At 51.7% G+C, this 18,267-nt stretch overlaps 1 protein-coding gene across 1 annotated transcript in view; it reads left to right on the forward strand.

The window, feature by feature from the left end:
• Positions 1 to 8,518, forward strand: part of KCNK13 (potassium two pore domain channel subfamily K member 13) — a 59,617-nt gene extending 51,099 nt beyond the window's left edge. Inside the window, exon 3 of the mRNA XM_053929176.1 lies at positions 6,800 to 8,518. Coding sequence (XP_053785151.1) covers positions 6,800 to 7,692 — 893 coding nt within the window. The 3' untranslated portion in view covers positions 7,693 to 8,518. The remainder of the gene's footprint in view (positions 1 to 6,799) is intronic.
• Positions 8,519 to 18,267: the final 9,749 nt, after the last annotated feature.

An 18,267-nucleotide genomic window follows, 5' to 3' on the forward strand; every position in this document is an offset into this window, starting at 1 on the left:
TTTACTGGTAACATTAACTCAGTGTCGGGCACATAGGACACACTCAGTCACTGAGTGAGCAGAGCTGAAGCACACAGGGGACCTGCCAGGGACAAGGAGCACTTCAGATGCATGTTGGGGAGAAGAGAAAGGTGGAGGTGCAGGATGTTTTCAAGGGGGAAAAGGGCAAACTAGGTCAACTTGTACTGAAGAGCCGGTGTTGCCAGTAGAACTAGAAATGACATCATTCAAGCACAATCCCTTGGTGTCAGCCCCCAGAAGCCTCAAGGGAGAGCACCTCTGAGGTAATGCTGAGGGCTTAAACCTTCTCCGCCAGGCCTTTTGTCCCGTGCACGGCTGCTCATACCCGTCCCATGCCCCAGCGGGTACCAATGGCCTCGCCCTTTTCCGGCCCCCTGTGTCTGCCCTGAAATCTGACCCCACTCAGTATAAACGGGGTGATTGACAGGCAGTGCATCCGATTCAGTGAACCAGGGTTCTGGTTTGCACCGGCTGCCTCAGACTTGTTCTCTGGCTCTAATTTTGCATTTCCATTTTTAAAAAGTAGTTTACCAAAGACCCTCACATTTGGGTTAATAGCCAGAGTTCAGGGGAGGTGTCAGGCTTCAGTGTTCGTTCCTTTGGTGGGAAAATAAAGCCTAGTGAATCAGCCCTTTCTTTCCCTGCAACCAGCTAAAATACCATTGTGCTGTGATGTTTTCAAACATTTCCTTGGGCAGTTAAGTTATTGTACTGATCTCATCTATGCCATGGGCGTCACAGTGCCTCTGACGTGGGTTCTCTACGGACTTTGGGCAAAAGAAAGTTCTGACTACTTTCTGGAACTAGTAATATCAAAATTAAATGTTTTTAAGGAGAGAGCCCAAGAGGGCCCCTCAAAGACTAGCTCACGGCAGAACAGTGACTCATTCAGACACAGCCCAGGAGGAGCCCCAAGAAAACAGGGTGTGAGTGGTAGGTCTGTGAAGTCTCTTTTCAAGAAATGAAAGGGAGGGAGGGAGGGCAGGCAAGGGGAGGGAGGAAAGAAGGAAGGAAGGAAGGGAGGAAGGAAGGAAAGAAGAGAAGAAAGGGAAAGGAAAACCTGATTTTCTACAGAGAGCTTTGGTTTGCCAGAGCTGATGTTCATAGGAAACGTGAGAATGTTTACCAAATATTTCTAGGAAATTCTAGGTAACGTAGGGTAAATAATGGTGCGATTGCAACATACTGGCTTAGCTGAGGCTGCGTAACAAATGCCAGAGACTGGGTGACTAATGATCAGCAGACATTATTTCCCACCGTTCAGGAGGCTGCAAGTCTGAGATCAGAGGCCCACACAGTTGGGTTCTGGGGGAGGGCCCTCTTCTGGGTCACAGACTGCGGACTTCCTGTTGTATCCTCACCTGGCAGAGAGCAGGGAGAGGGAGAAAGACCCCTCCGGGGACTCTTAGAAGGGCACTGACCCCATCCTGAGGGCTCCACCTCCTCATACGTCACACTGCAGGGTACGGTTTCAGCATGGGAGTTTGGGGGGACAGGAATATTTAGTTCCTAATGCAGAGGAAATTTCATGGGTTTGTGAAGAAGAAGTACAAACTGGGGAAGAACAGAGATGATGCTATTACAAATACCACGCTTGTTCCTTAAGTCTTCTAGGACCTGCCGTTCAGCTGGCCCAGGCCCTGCTCCATTCTGGTTGCCACGTGTCTCAGGGAAACCCTCAGAGAGGAGAGAGCCGCACCTGCTCTCCGGGAGTTTGGCTGTCCAGCTGGATTTGGGGGAGCACCAGGGCCCCACAGGCTGGTGTGGGCGCAGGGAGGGTGTTGGGGTGAGCTGAGCCCTGTGAGGATACATACAGGTAGCATTTTCCTAATTCCTCAAAACATCCTGCGGCCAGATCTGCTCACCGGGGCTGAATAAGCACGCCTTTCACCAGGTACGCGCCCTGCATTGTGGTAACATTCTGCTTTATTGAATCATTCCCTCGGAGTCTGGGGGAGAGCCATTTTGCGAGAGAGAGAGAGAGAGAGAGAGAGAGAGAGAGAGGGAGAGGGAGAGAGAGAGAGAGAGAGAGAGAGAGAGAACACAATTGTGGGTGCTTGCTTTTAAGGAGTGGTTTCACGATTTAAGAGTTGAGTAGCTCTGGAACGGAAACACCTACTTGAGATAAGTCCGTGATTTCTCCCCACCCTTCCCCCTTTAAAGGCGAGCGGAGTCAGAAGTGACGACAGCCTGTGTCTCCGCTGTCACATTGGCCCAAGTCTGCGAGGAGGAAAGCGCTGGAGAAGGCAGCACACGGAGCTCGGCCCCGTGACTCAGTGTGCTTCTCGGGGAAATGAAATCTGTAGCACTCCTCTTTCCGAGCTGACGTGTGCAGAGTCCCTGGATGCTCATTTTTTGTTGCCTTCTGAGTGTAAAAACTACCGTGATTTGTAGTAATGGGCATGATTTAAAGAATTCTTTGTCACAGCCCAGTTCTCAACCTGGCAGTTAGGATAAGAAATCATTTATTTTTACTTAAAACCTACTATTGCTAAAGAGTCTAGAAAATGGCCCCTCGTTCAGAAGTTACCAGGAAAATAGTTAAATTTTTACTGCCTCTGACTTCATAATATTTTGTCAAAGATGCTTTACTGTTCACAAAATGAGAGAGGAGTCATAACTCTAAAAATAGCCAATTCCCAAACATATCCTCAACTTTGGGAAGGACTGCTAACTTCTGCACGCACCCAGAGACGGCTGCGGAACACTAGCCCGGGCACACAGTGGAGATATTTCCCCTCCACCTCCTCGATGCCTTATGAAATGCTTTCAGTCTGTGGTGTCGCTGTGGCGGAGAAAGTTACAGGTAGAACTGTTCTTCAGGCAGACTTAGATTCACCTGCCTGGCCTGTAGAAGGGGAGCTGTGGACACCCAAGGCCTGTTCCCCCAGAATCCTGGGGTGATCGGATAGGTAGAGTGAGCTCAGATTTCTGCCCTGCACACACATCACAGAATATTGGAATTGGAAGGTCCTTAGACCACTCTGGGCCCCTCTTCCCTCGTTTTACCGAAGGGACAACCAGAACAAGCTTGACCACTCACGCCTAGGTTAGTCACGGTCTGAACTAGGACCCAGGCCAACCCCCACCCCCCGGCTTGCTAGCTGTGTGACCTTGAGCAAGTTTCTTGACCTCTCTGTATTTCAGGGTTCCCCTTCAAGGTCAGCATGAGGACTGAAGGAGTGATTTCCTGTAAAGCACTAAGCACAGGGCCCAGGTCAGAGTGGGCGCTCCATCCTCATAAACAGCCGTCCCCATTATCATCCTCCCTATGACCCTATTCTGCCTGCCTCGAGCAGCTGAAAGGAACAGCAAATGGCCTTGTGCCTAAGAACCCAGAGGGTTTAATGCTTGGGCAGGACTGTGAGGAAAACCCATGGGGCCGGAGGAGGCCGGTTCACATCCTGCTGGGCCTTCTCCGTGACTAACCATGGCTGGTTGTGAAGGAGAGACATTCTTAGCTTGACGTTATTAATCCGTAGGGTTTGCTCCTATTTAGTTCATAGAGGGGAAGTTATGCTGAACACAGACACAGCGCAGTGCGAAATTCCAGTGAGCCAAAAGGAAGTTCTAGTTATTGGCCGAATTCTAGCTTGTGGAACCCAACTACCAGTGTTTGGGGTGGGGGGGAGTACTTGTAAAAGTTTTATAAGGCCACCCTGGCCAGTACGCCTCAGCTGGTAGGAGCATCGTCCTGTAAACCGACAGGTCGTGGGTTGGATTCCCGGTCAGGGAATGTATGGGGGGGCACCTGACAGTTTCTCCCTCACATTGATGTTTCTCTCCTCTCTCCCTCTATTCCCTCCTCGATAGCTCGTCCTCCGATGAGGATAAAAAAGCAGGGGGTGGGGTTATAAGGTCTTGAAAAAGGATTTTGAGTCATCGGCTTTTTTTTTTTTTTTTAAGATTCTGTTTATTTTTAGAGAGGGGGGAAGGGAGGGAGAAGGAGAGGGAAAGAGACATTGATGTGTGAGAGATACATGTATCAGTTGCCTCTCTCATGCGCCCCCCAACCAAGGACCAAACCCACAGCCCAGGCTTGCACCCTGACCGGGAATCAAACTGGCGACCTTTCACTTTGCGGGACAACGCCCAACCCACTGAGCCTCGCTGGCCAGGGCTTGAGTCGTCAGCTTGGACTTACTGGTGCACAAGGGTTGCTGCTGTGGGAGGTGAATGGAAATGACCTCCCACAATGCACGTCTGCACTGGGTGCACGACTCTAGCTTCCGGTTACAGGGTTCGAGCCCTGGTTCATCAGATGAGAACCTGGACATGAGGGCGTTAACGTGAGCATTTTCCGGTGTTACTCTATTGTTTGGGTGGTCACTTCCCTGAAACACGCTTCATTACAGACAGGGCAGGGTGGGTCTTGGTGAAGTAACCTCAGTTCGAACCCTACAGGCAGGCAGCCATCGGAGGAGGAGTCTGCTCTGGAATCCATTCTCAAGAGGTGGCTATTAAGCATTGTAAATATTGCTACCAAATATACCCCATAGGGCATATCGGCCAGCATAAGAAATGTTAGGGATAAGTCTCCATCGAAGAAATGAGTGCTGTGCAAGATACGCGCGTGAAGTTGGCGGGACAGCCTGCTTGAGCCACGGCGCAGGCACGCTTGGCTCTGCTTTTTCCCACTTAGCAGTCCCCAGTCTTTAAAAACTCTGTGTGTACAATGCGAATGGGTTCGTGTTAATGGCTACATTATTTAGTCATTTCCCTGTTACCCTTTAGGCTGTACTCTCCCCACTATATGTAGGTTGCTGAGGATTTCGTTCCTGAAAGTAAAGACTTGGTGAGCATCAATGTGCCTAATTAGTCCCATTGCTGATACTTTGTGGGGGACGAGACAAATCTTGCTTCTGATTCTAGCTGTCCACCTTTGGGAAAGTGAATGCATCCTTTTTCTCCTTCATCCAATGGAACCAACAGATGAGAAATGAGTGTGAGGAGTCGGGGTCACCTGCCCGAGGACGGCCTTTGATCGTGCCTGTGTCCTTTCCTCCAGCAAGGGGGACCCTGAGGCTTATTCGCAATCCCAGGTAGCCCTGATGCTCGGTATTACGAGCTCAGGGGAAGGGAGGCTTTGTGTGGCAAAGACTGCATTATTCACTTACGCTCGTTGAGCCCTGAGAGTGGTGAAAGGTGTGGAAACCCCTCCAGCTGCACACATCAGGAGGCTGCCTGCTGGCGCTCCGTGGACTCCACCGTTTGCACCGTTTTCTGTTATTTTTGCTGATTGAAAAGATGGCGGTGATCTGTCCAACACGGTAGGTAATCCAAAGCCATGGACTATCCTTTCTTTAATAAAACTGAATGTTTTAAAACCAAATAAACAAGTTAGAATCTAGAAATTTTAAATTGCTGGAACATGTCGCAAAATCACGAGAAGTCTCATTCATTGGAAAACCAGTTTGTCAAGTTTCGGCTTCAGCAGCACACCTGAATGCGCCCAAGTCACTCACTCTTCCCACCTGAGGCTTCAGTCAGGACCCAGAAGCCAGGGTAGCCCCATCAAGCCTTTATCCCGGCCCTTGATTCACTGTGCCTTGTTTGGTAGATCTGTCTCAGCCTGGATGCTGCACTCCTTGAGGTCCAGGATCTTGTACAGGGTCATCTTTGTGTGACCCAAACCCCAACGCAGGCTCTTGAACTGAACAGGTGCTCAATCACTTACTGAGAGTCTCTCATTACAACTGCCACCTGCCCTCCAAGAGGGAAATAGTAGCCGCCGCTCAGATCGGACAGGAAGACTTCGGAAATGAAAACATCAGCCCATTTGAATCTCATGCTACATGAGAAAGCTCTTTTCTGATTCTTGGCAGGGGTATCGCTGCTCTCGAGTCTGTTTCCCCTTGTTCTTAAGGATGCCCATTGTCCTACAGTTGGTGTGCTCATTAACGTGTCTGTGCATGTGGGTAGAAAGGTCAAGGAGGTGGAAATTGCGAAGAGGAAAAGACAAAAGCTAGAGAGACATTTTATATTTTAGCAACCAACACCTCAGATCTCACTTCCAGACCATGAGGTATATACTGGAAGAACTTTGTTTAAAAATGAGAAAATGTTGAGCAAATTTCTCAACTCTGCACATGCTGGTATCTGCTGTCTCTTTGCCTGGGACAGCCTCTCCCCACCACGGTCCCCATAGTCACACACTAACAACCTCCTCTCTACCTGACTCCTCTTTACCTTTCGACTCCCCCTGCTGTGTCTGCCCGGATCCCCAAACTTGACATGGGCTCCCCTCTAAGCAGTGCCCCTGGGGTCCTGTGCTTCCTCCAGCATAACATCTACCCCAGTTTAGTAATCGCCTCCCTAGACCAGAGCTCTCTGTCTCTCTCACAGTCCCATCACTCATCCCTGGAACGGCACTCAAGGAGTTGATAGAGTAAGTGAATTTCAGCACGTCTGTGCCGGCCTTGTCTTTGTATCAGCTTCTGTTTACCTCTCTGAACGTCTGTTGAGTGCGGTTGTTCATTCAGGTTTCGCACTGTACTAGGTCGGCTAGCAGAGTGGGGAGGGGAGGCTGAAGTCTAGCCCACGTGCTCATCACCAGTCCCTGGCTGTACCTGCCTGGAGGACCAGGCACCTTTTTCTGGTTTGCACCATGGCTGCAGCCCTGAACATCCCCTCGCGTCTTCAAAAGGAAGTGAAAAACGTCTCTCTCCTTCCTAGAAGGACGGGGACTGCGTGCGACCACTTCGACACCAAGGCCTTGCCCCCACTCCCAGCAAAGCCCTCCCTCACTCCTGTCTCCTCTGACTTGTGTCTCCTGCAGGGTTTGGGATGACGACTCCAGCGACAGTAGGAGGAAAAGTCTTCCTGATCTTCTACGGCCTCATTGGGTGTGCAAGCACTATCTTGTTCTTCAACCTGTTCCTGGAGCGACTGATCACCGTCATCGCCTACATCATGAAGTCGTGCCACCAGCGGCAGCTGCGGCGACGAAGGGCCCTGCCCCAGGACAGCCTGAAGAACCTGGGCAGGTCCGAGGTGGATGGCCTGAGTGGCTGGAAGCCTTCCGTGTACTACGTGATGCTGATCCTGTGCCTGGCCTCCCTGCTCATCTCCTGCTGCGCCTCCGCCATGTACACCTCCATCGAAGGCTGGAGCTACTTCGACTCGCTCTATTTCTGCTTTGTGGCTTTCAGCACCATCGGCTTCGGGGACCTGGTCAGCAGCCAGAACGCCCAGTATGAGAGCCAAGGCGTCTACCGCTTCGCCAACTTTGTCTTCATCCTCATGGGCGTCTGCTGCATCTACTCCTTGTTCAATGTCATCTCCATCCTCATCAAACAGTCCGTGAACTGGATCCTGAGGAAGGTGGGTGGCAGCTGCTGCCAGCGGTGCCAGAGTGGGCTCCCACGGTCTCGGAGGAACGTGATCATGCCGGGCAACGTCCAGAACCCGTGCAGCGTCTCCATAGAAACAGATGGGGTGATGGAGAGTGACACGGATGGGCGGAGTCCCTCGGGGGAGGGAATCTCTGGGAAGGACTGCCCAGCAGCCAACAAGGCCTCGCTGCCCATCCTACAGAAGCAGCTGCCTGAGACGGCCAACGGCTGTCCCCACCAGACCAGCTCACTGCATCGGGACAATGAATTCTCAGGGGGGGTGGGAGCCTTTGCTATAATGAACAATAGGCTGGCAGAGACGAGTGGGGACAGGTAGGATAGAGGAGGCAGAGGGGAGAGTGGCCGCGGAGGGGACTGTCACCCAGCTCAGCTTTGCGCATGGCTGGGTTCATTCCAGAGCTCTTCCTCCCGGCTACTTTAAGCCCAGCTTCAGAAACCGCATCTTCTAGGCTCCAACAAGCAGCCAGCTTTGGGGGCTGCGGGAAGCCGAAGCAGCCAGGCCTTTTTCCTCATCGTTATTCTTTACATTTCAACTCAGTCTTTTAAAAACGAATCACGAATCTCGCAGACCGGCCCTGTTCCTTTACTCATCCTGCTCCAGGGTTTGAGTGGCCTGAGGGAGGGGTGGGGTTTAGGTGAAGCTTGATTTCCTGCTGCTCTGTCCTTTATTTGGACATAAAAATCCTGAAGATCCTAATTTTCCCGGGAATTCTGCATAGCTGAATTCACTTCCTCTCCCAGCCACTTAATACAAAACAAAACAAAAACGGGGAACTGTTTGAAAATGTATCCAGGCTCCAGGCTGCCTTCAGAGCAGGCTGGACTGTGGTGCTGCGGCCACAGCAACTGACCATCTGTTTTACTCTTTACCTGTTTCTCTGCTTTCTGCTTTCTCTTTCTTTCATTTTAAAGCTCTTAATGCTTGGCTGAGGTGTCTTCCGGACCTCAATGTGCTACGAAAACAAAATTTAGCTTCCGGCTTTTAAACTGCAGCAAAGTGGTGGGGGAGGCTCACTTTGAAACTAGAAAATATAGTTTAACATTTTCCCTTTCATGGGTCACAGAGACCATGCAGTTTCTACCAGGGCTTGGGGCCCATCGCAAAGATCATGGCTGACTATTTATTAAAACCGAAAATTCAATAAATCCTCATTTTATTAACTAAGATGATGTGCGTGCTCATTGCAGGCAGTGGGAGTGGGGTGCGTAATTAAACAGGCATTTATTATGCAGAGAAAAAGGAAGCAGGACATGAACCTTTGGAGATGGGAGCATCATCTTGGATTCATGGCTGGAGAAACATTCTAGGCCAGAAAAGAAAATCTGACTGCTCGTCTAAACTGTTTCAGTTCTGCCTTCTGGGATTGTAACAGGTCCACTTACATCACCTCCCAAGCAGTTAAAATATCCACGCGAGGAACAAGGACTGTTGATCTTCCTCTACGCAGGAGAGAATGTTCTGGGGATGAGAGCAGAGTTGAAAAGACACAGGCAGTTTTTTTATATGGTAAGAGTGATGGAGACACAGGACTTCCAGACAGGAAGAGGAAAGACGGGTGCAGTAAAGAAGACGGAGGAGGAGACCTGGCCTCAGGAAACTCAAGTGTGTGGCAGGCAGCGTCAGAGCTGGGAGGACCGTCAGCAACTGTCCCATCCAGTCTCCGTGCTCTTTGCACGAGGGAATGGGCACGGAGGGGTGCTCCTTGTCTGAGCTCTCGGGGCTGCTGATGCACAGCCAGGAGAACCCAGGCCTCCACAGGGGAGGTGGGCTCTTCACCAGGCCCCCGCACAGCCTCAGCACCCCCCACCCCGCAACAGCTCCCTCTTCAGGCTGAGTTGCCTTTTCTTCCAGCAGGTAAACCTAGATATTTTCTTTACAATGCCACCAGCACCCAGCAGCAGAAGCGTCTTAAGTAGCAGCACTGGGTTTGAACGTAGAGCTGTGCAGCTCCAACAGCAGAGATCTTCACCCATAGAAGAAACAGCTCTTTCATACGGAAGAATTCCAGTTAGTGGACATAGAAGGAATTAGGGAAATAGAGCATTGCCATCAGAACATCGAAGTAACAATTGCCGCAGAGGAGAGCCGCTGGTGGATGCTGAAATTGGTGATGTTAAAGTTTAAGCAGAATCAGGATATTTGGAGTCTCAAAGGATCTCCACCAAAATATTTAGTAATTACAAAGAGGAGAACAGTGACTTTCCCGTGTAGAATTCTGGCAGATGCCACATCAGTCACCAGTAGTACATACCAATGTCACACCCACCTGAGATGACATCCCGAGAAGGGCATAGCAGCTCTGTGGCATCCTTCCCAATAACACCTAATTTCAGCCTCATCACGAGAAAACGGCAGACGCAAAGTGAGGGGCATCCTACCGAGCAAAGCCGTCGAGCCCACGGAAGACGAGAAAACTGATGCGCTTATGTGACAGATGGGAGGAGACTAAGGAGGCTTAACAATGAAATGGAACGTGGGAACCCAGGTCGGATCTTGGCACAGGAAAAGGACATGAGCGGGAAACGGGGGCAAAATCCAATAACTTGTAGTTGATACTAGTCTTATACTAGGGTTCAAATCTTGGCTTTGAGCACTGCCCTGTGGTCACGTAGGATGTCAACGTAAGGGAAGTTGGGTGAACGGTTTGTGGGAATTCTCTGTATGATTTTAACAATCCGACTATAAGCCTAAATGTATCTGGAAGTAAAAAGTTAAAAACAAACAAAACAAGGCCTTCCCAAGCTCACGCACAGCCAGGCACGCCTCAGTGTGGGCCGTGAACTGAGCTTACACCTGTGATTCCAATTTCCGCCTCGGGTCCCAAGCAGGTCTTGGCCGCGGCCCCATGGCAGGTGTGCTGAGAGTGGAAATGCAGCTTCTCTGCTCTCGAACCCGACTCAAGGACCCAGAAGCTCTGAGGGCAGGACTTGTGCTTTAACCAGCCCTCCAGGTGACTTTTTCCAATAAAGAATGTCGTCCATCCTGAGCCCCAGCGGTCAAGGACAGGGAAGAGGCCCTCCCCTGGAGCCCGGCTTGTGTCCCCACCAAGTTTCGCTGCTATTACCGGGTCCCAGTGCCTCCCAGAGCTGAGTCGCTTTTCTGCATCTCAGAGCCACTTCTGATGGTCTTGAATTGCCCAGATGCCAAAATGACAACTCTGGAAACTGTGCTCTCTCTAAAGTCTCAGATGAAGGTAATGAGTTAGTGTCCTGGATTTAGGCAGAAGGTGGTGCTTTTTCATTTGTAAGGGACTTAAAAAAAAAAATACCACCTCGTGATTGTCCTTGGGTGGAAGATTTCTGTGACATCCTATGACACTGACCGATAGAATTTTGTTTCGTCTTCCCAGCAGCTGACATGGCATTTAAGTCGTTGCAGAATTACCCGCCGAGACGCCGTGTATCCTCAACACCCTCAACACCCAACACCCTCAAATCCCGAGTATCCCCTAGGAGGGTTTTTTTCAATGCAGATCTTCAGGCCTTTCCCCAGGTCTTCTCAATCAGAATCTGTCTGTCTGTCTGTCTATTCACCTATCCATCTGTCTCCCATTGGTTCTGCTTCTCCAGAGCACCCTGATGAATGAATATACCTTCCCATTCCCCTCTCTCCTCCTCTCCTGGGTTATTCTGGGAACTAACAGTTCTCACCTTTTATGAGAAACTGCCCTTCCCTTTTGAATCACACACCTTCAAGGAGAAAAGGGCCTGTTACTGCATCTAACAGATATCTTTAATTAGCTTCACAAAAGAGAATTCTTCAAAATTATTGCTGAGCAGGGTGTCGTTCTATGTTGAAGTGAGAGAACTTTCTCGAATATGTTATTGGGGCAGGAACATCCAGTTACAACGGTCTGTGTTTGATCCAAAACACTTCCTACTCCCTACTTCTCTCTCAGACTGGCGCTGAAGGTGGGGGACCGAGCCCTGGCCCAGATTCAACACCCCCCACCCCCGTGTGAAGCAGACATGCGCGCTTCTCACTGAGAGTTCAAGAACCCGCTCCGCTCTCTGTGCTGAAAGTATGGGGACAGCTGTGCTTCAGCCACATGAGCTCTCTCACCCAGAGGCTCGCAGAGAAAAACCTAAGAAGCAGTCACTCCATCAGTCCACGTTCCGAGCCTGACATTACCCTCAGAGAGAAGCCTCGATCGTCCAAGAACAGAAGATATGACGGCGGCCGGGCTGCGAGAGTGGGTGCCACTCATGGGACGGTCGTAGCCGAGCTGCTTGATAAGCTTCCTAGTGTAGGTTGTGGTGACAGCTGGTTGCAGGGCTGCTTCCTCGGTCCCTTTTGGTCCCGTCAGTTGGGTGCCTTCCAGCCACCGAGCAATCTCTGGGGGCTGCTGGGAGATGAAGGGATTGATCCGCAGATATTATAACCTTCCTACCGCAGGACACAAGATGTTCTCACTTAGCTTAACCGCCACGGTCCCTCCCTTCTCCCCTTCTTCCTCTCTCGCCTGCAAAACCCGTTTCTGGTTCTTCCCGGGACCCCGGGACTGGACCGGCGCCAGTTGGGTCATTCATGGTGTTCATGTTCCTGTGCCGGATGCGGGTGACCAAGGAGAACTTGGAGGTGAGAGTTAGCCACCCCGCCAAGTACTGCTGCCAGGAAGTCAGGGAAGCGGGTCGTAAGGCAAAATTTCCCCCTGCCTGCAGACATGTATGAGACAACTGTGTAGTGGCATGCAGCTCCCAACCAGGCCACGCAGCCCGTCCCATGAGCTCCATGAAGTCGCAGCCCCTGGCCCACATCCTCTGACCACACTCGGCATGAAACAGCCAGCAGATGCACTGTAGGCAGCACCCGGCAGCCAGGCTCCGTGTCTGGTGTGAAGCCCTCCAGGGACCCGGCTGAGAGGCTGGGCTCCATCACCACCCCACTCTCCTCTGCACGTCTGGTCTCTGCGATCGGCTCCCTCTGTGGTGACAGCAGACACCCTGCCCAGGCCTTACACTCATTACTCTGCACAGTCCCTGCGTAACGGTCCGTGTTTTACAGCCGAGGATGGAGCTCAGAGGAGTGACTTGTCCGAGCTACAGACGTTGAAGGTGCCCATGTTGGAGGAACAAAGGGGTAGGTCTGGCCAACACCGAAGATCCAAACACTTAACTGTGTGCCATGTGGAGCCATCGCCCCTGCCCGAGTCACTCCCAGTGACACCAAGTAGAGAAACAAAAAATCCCCTAGGCCTGCCACCTTGTCTCTCTCCGCCCCTTCAGAGCCGCACTTCCCCAAGTGAGGTTTGCAGCTTCCTCTTCCTCTTCTCACCCTTGTCCCCAACCAACCATGCAACCAGACATGCCTCCACCGCGCCACTGCCACCGCTGCCACACCACCCCTAGATGCAGTCAGCAGGGCCCACCGTGCTGCGTGCTGTGGGCCGACGATGGGGAGGGAGCCTGAGGGAGTAGGGACAGTGCCTGGGAATTCCACGATGGGTGTCACCCTGAAGAGCTACGTCTGTTTGGTGGCCAGTGGTAGGTCTAGGGCCCCAGGCAGGAAATGATTGTTGCTGGAGAGATAGACGAACATCTGGAGCTGGGGCGGGGCTGTGTATGGGACCCCAGCCCCTGTGTATTGGGAAGAGATGGGTTCAGCATCCTGTCGCTGTTTCAGACTTTTGCCAGCTTACCTTTTCCACAGTGAAGCTGCGTCTCCTGCCAAGAAAGGGAGGGAGGGAGGAAGGACGGAAAGAAGGAAAGAGACAGAAAAAGAAAGTGGGGTGGGGAGAGAGAGAGAGAAAGAGAAAGGAAGAAAAAAGAAATGAGAGAAAGAAAATGAACATAAATCCCCCTGGGTTATATTTGTCTTTATACCAACGCAGTCATAAAATATGATGCTTAATGCGATTGACGGAGGAAAGGAATCGCGGAAGTCACCACAGCCCGCTCTAAATGGGACTTTGCTCTTAGTTCTTTCTGAGTTGATGCAGGTCCCTGAAGAACGGGTTCCAGGGACATTAATGAGCAGTGAATATTTATCAGCTGGTGCTCCTAATAAGGGGGCAAAGCTACAGTCAGAGAGTCCCAGTGTCCATGGAGGTGGGGCAGAGTTAAAGGGGGCAGGAAGTGGTTGAAGGCAAGGTCCACAACATTGCTGAGGGTGGACTTGACCTTGAGAACTCTTGTTCCTTTAGCTCTGCTGGGACTGAGTCCTCATTCCACACTAATTGGATTAGTGGTAAATGGCAGAAATGAGGGGACAAATGGGCTAGCAGGTTAAATTAGTTTAAAATCAGAAGTGAAGCGAAATGCCCAGAGCCCCAATCTCTGGAGGAAAAGGCAAGATTATTTTTAAATGAGGGGAGTCAGGCAGGCCCGCCTTCAGGGAGCTCACTGTCTAGAGGGAGAAAGATACAGAAGTAAACACACAATCACAAACTAATCACACGCTAAAGGGACAATGGGACCACAGAAGTGGGAAAACTATGCCTCGGAGAGTCAGGGATGACTTCATGAAGAAGTACTTTCACACTGGATCTGGTCGGGCGTGTAGGAGCTCACAGATGAAGGCTCGACGTGAGACGGTGCAAGAGCGCAGACGCTGGGCTCCCGCAGGCCCAGGTTCCGACCCCAGCTCCATGCTTCACCACTCGTGCCAGCGGAGACAAACTGTTTAGCCTCTCTGAGACTCAACCCTCCTATCGGTAAAACACCTGCCCTTAGGAGTTGTTGGGAGGATGAAAAACAGTAATACACGTACGGTATTCAGGGGCTGCCTGGCCCCCAGTCGGCTTTTTGTAGGTGGGAGCCACCAAGCCTGTCGGTGGAATGAGTCACACAAAGGTTGGGGAGAGGGCATGGGAAGGCTGCTGGGGTCCGGAGAACCTGGGTTTTAATTTCTTCCAGTCCTAATGTAACAGCTGTGTGATCCCGAGCTGCTGTTAGTGTAGCTTCCCTGCCGCTGTGAGACGGGGACGAAAGCTTCCCGGCCTCATGGGGCTGTTGTGATGGTGCAGTGAGCTCAGTTCGGGCCAGTGAGAGGCCCAGCACAGAGGGCGCCATCCGCCAGCAGCAACGGTTACTTCACGTTGGTCGTATTCTTATCACGGGGGAGAGGGGTGACCGAACGGAGTTCAGAACGTGCAGATTATATCCGCCCCTCCACCTACCTTGATAGCAGTTATCGGTAGTGTTTCCTCTTCATCGTATCTCCCTACTGGAACATGAATATGCCTTCACTGCTGTGAGCCCAGTATCTAGCAGGGGGAGCAGAGTGCCTGGCACCGGGAATACACTCCATGGACATACGGAAGGGGGGACGGACGGATGGCTGGGTAGGTGGATGGATGCATGGGGGGATGAATGCCTGGATGGATGCATGGGGGGATGAATGCCTGGATGGACGAATGGGTGGATGGATGAATGGGTGGATGGCTGGGTGGGTGGATGGACGCATGGGGGGATGAATGCCTGGATGGGTGGGTGGGTGGATGGAACCATGGATGGACGAATGGGTGGATGGGCGGATGGATGGACGCATGGAGGGACGAATGTGTGGATGAATGGGTGGGTGGATGGATGAATGGGTGGATGGACACATGGTGGGGTGAATGGCTGGCTGGATGGGTGGGTGGGTGGATGGACGCATGGGTGGATGGACGCATGGAGGGACGAATGCCTGGATGGATGGGTGGACAGAGGGTTGGTTGCTTGGTTTGGGAGCTGCACAAGGCTCATTGTGGGGAGAACTCCAAGCATAGCTGTCAGTGTGGCTCAACTCCAGCTGCTGTGAAGCTCCAGAAAGGTCTCCAGCAATGGCCCTGGGCAAGTGGGGCCAGAGGAGGCAGGCGGAGCCCTTCCAGGTGGTTGTAGAAACGGGCGTAGGTGGCGCTCACCCCAGCTCCCGAACACAAGTGCAGGGTCAGCTGGACCTTCGAGGGGATCCTTGTCAGCCCCCAGCCACTGGCCCTCGGGAGCCTGGAACCCCACCCACATGGTACTGGTGGGAGCCTGGCCTGGACCTCCAGGCAGGATGGTGGAGTAAGTGGAGGTGGGGGTGTGGCTTCTCCATCTGCTTAAACTCTGACCACTCTTTGTCACCCCTTCTCAGGGCTAGGAGACCCGTGTTTAAGTCCTGGTTCTGCCCCTCACTGCTGGGGCGCTCAGGCCACTTACAGGACCATCTGTTCCTTCTTGTGAAATGGAGCCGCCAGAGGGGCACGCTTCCACAGGTGGGACCCGCAGGTGAGTTCAGGTGCACAGGGTTCAGTAAGACCCCAGGATGAAGCGACCATGGCCTGGCCTGGCCTGGCCACAGATGGCAATGCCAGCTGGCACCGTCCTAAACACTGCAGTGCAGGGTGGTGTCTAACCCTCCCCATACCTGCACTGGGAGGCAGGTGAGGAAGCAGAGGCCGGAGAGGTCTTTATCCTGCCTAAGGTCACGCCCCTGCCCCCAGCAGGTGTCTAACCGTTTTTCAACCTCTTTAGGTCGCACGGTTGCATCAGGGAGAGTGGGCAAGGTGCAGGGCCCCCGACTTTCATGGTCTGAATGAAGGACCCCCTGGGTCTGTAGACAAGTGTCCTTCCGTTGGGCCCCAAGCTTCTCATAGACAGAAAGTCACACCCCCACACTGGCTGTGCTCCATTGAAAATAATCTTGCCTCTTCCAGAGACTGGGGCTGTGCATTTCATTTCACTCTGATTTTAAACTAATTTAATCTGTTAGCCCATTTGTCCCCTCATTTCTGCCATTTACCACTAATCCAATTAGTGTGGAATGAGGACTCAGTCCCAGCAGAGCTAATGGAACGAGAGTTCTCAAGGTCAAGTTCTCAAGGCCTCCAAATATTCCATTTGCTAGGGAACTAACACTTAGTGTCACCTACTATGTTCCAGGTGCTATGCCAGACCCTTTCCTTTGAAGCTCAAAGCATTCCCAAGGGGAACATATTTTTATTCCCGTGTCGTGCTTGAAAATCTGAGACGGAGGCTTCAGGAAGTTGTCTAAGGTTGCATAGTCATTAGGAGCTATCCACGTGACCATATTCTCTACCCCCTCCGCCCCCCCGACCCCCCGCCGGGGCGGCTCAAGGGGATTCCTCCACTGCTATTTGAGTCTCACTGTGAGCCATAGCCCCAGGTGATGGTAGCATCTCTTGCAGACCTGGATCTATAAAGGAGGAAGTCTTTGGGGGTGATCGTATCAGTTTGCTTTGGCTCTAGTCATACTGCATAGCAAAAAATCAGAACTTCAATGGCAAAAGACAGTGAGCGTTGCTTTCGCTCACTGGTCTGCAGCTGGGATCGCTGTTGGAGGTGGCTCTGCTCCCCGAGGGTCTCTCATCCTTGGCCTGGATCAGCAAGCTGCCCTGGAATGTTGTTCTCAAGGCAGTGGCAGAGGACCAGAGGTCTTGCCAACACTCAAAAGATTAAGTGTACCATCACTTCATCCTGTTCTATGGAGCATGTGAGTCACGTGGTCTACTCAGCGTCAAGGGAAGGGAACTATGCACCACCTGTGGAAGTGAGGGCACGTGGCCAAAGGTGGGTTCAGGAGGGCATCCTTCCCTTCCTCTTGCCCTGTACCCGGCAGCATCTGGTGACATAAATGACGCAGAAGCGAAATCTCAAGTTCCCTTCTGAAGACAACGGGGATGCTGACCTTCCTCCCTCTCCTCTGGAGGAGCTGGTGCCACTGTAACCAACCGCCGCCCCTCGGTGGGTTGTGGGACAACATTAGCTGTGCTTTTTCTCCTCCTCATTGTCTCTGATACTGTTAATGATAACATGATGCTCCGTGGTCCGGGTCTCACTCGTCAGCTTGCTGACCCTCACTCACATCAACCCTGCGGAGGGCGAGGAGCAGGGAGAGGGCCTACAACAATGTGTAGTTAATGACGACAGCCACCACGATGGTACTTTTCCAGCTCTTGCTCTGTTCCAGGCCCTGATGTACACAACTGACTCATTTCATAAAGAGGAATTGCTCATCACGTGGGGGCTCTGGAATCCCAGGGGCTCTGCCTCCCTGCTGTGCAGCCTTGGGCAACTTACTTAGCCTCTCTGGGTTAGTTTCCTAAAGCTGCTGGAACAAATTGCCAAAAACTGAGTGTCTTTTTTTAAAGATATATTTTATTGATTATGCTATTACAGTTGTCCCATTTTCCCCCCTTTATTCCCCTCTGCCCTGCAGCCCCCTCCCACCTGCATGCCCCCTCCCCCCAGTTCATGTCCATGGGTCATAAATATAAGTTCTTTGGCTTCCACATTTCCCACTCTATTCTTAACCTCCCCCTGTCTATTTTGTGCCTACTATTTATGCTTCCTATTCCCTATACCTTTCCCCCCATTCTCTCCCCTCCCTCTCCTCCTCCCCACTGATAACCCTCCATGTGATCTCCATTTCTGTGATTCTGTTCCTGTTCTAGTTGTTTGCTTAGTTTGTTTTTGTTTTTTAAGGTTCAGTTGTTGATAGTTGTGAGTTTTTGGTCATTTTACTGTCCATAGTTTTTGATCTTCTTTTCTTTAAATAAGTCCCTTTAACTGAGTGTCTCGAAACAACAGAAATTTATTCTCCCACAGTCCTGGGGGCTAGAACTCCTCTTCTTATTATGATGCCAGTCATCCTGGATTAAGGGCCCACCTACTCACACATGAACTCCAGTATCGACCCACCCAACGTAACTACTCACATCTGCAGTGACCCCCCTTTTAAATAACCGAATACGGTCACAGTTGGAGGTCCTGGGGAGGACATGAGTTGGGGGAGGGGGGTTCTCTGAAACACCCGTGTTTTTCCCTCTCATCTATATGATGGTGACAGTGGCAGCTTCTATATTTTGGGCTGTTAGGAGGATTGGATACGACCAGTGGCTGGAAAGCTCTGGGAAGAGAGCCTGGCACATTGAAAGTGCTCATCAAATACGTCGGGTCCCCAAAT

Source organism: Desmodus rotundus, chromosome 7 (assembly GCF_022682495.2).
Source record: "Desmodus rotundus isolate HL8 chromosome 7, HLdesRot8A.1, whole genome shotgun sequence".
NCBI lineage: Eukaryota > Metazoa > Chordata > Mammalia > Chiroptera > Phyllostomidae > Desmodus > Desmodus rotundus.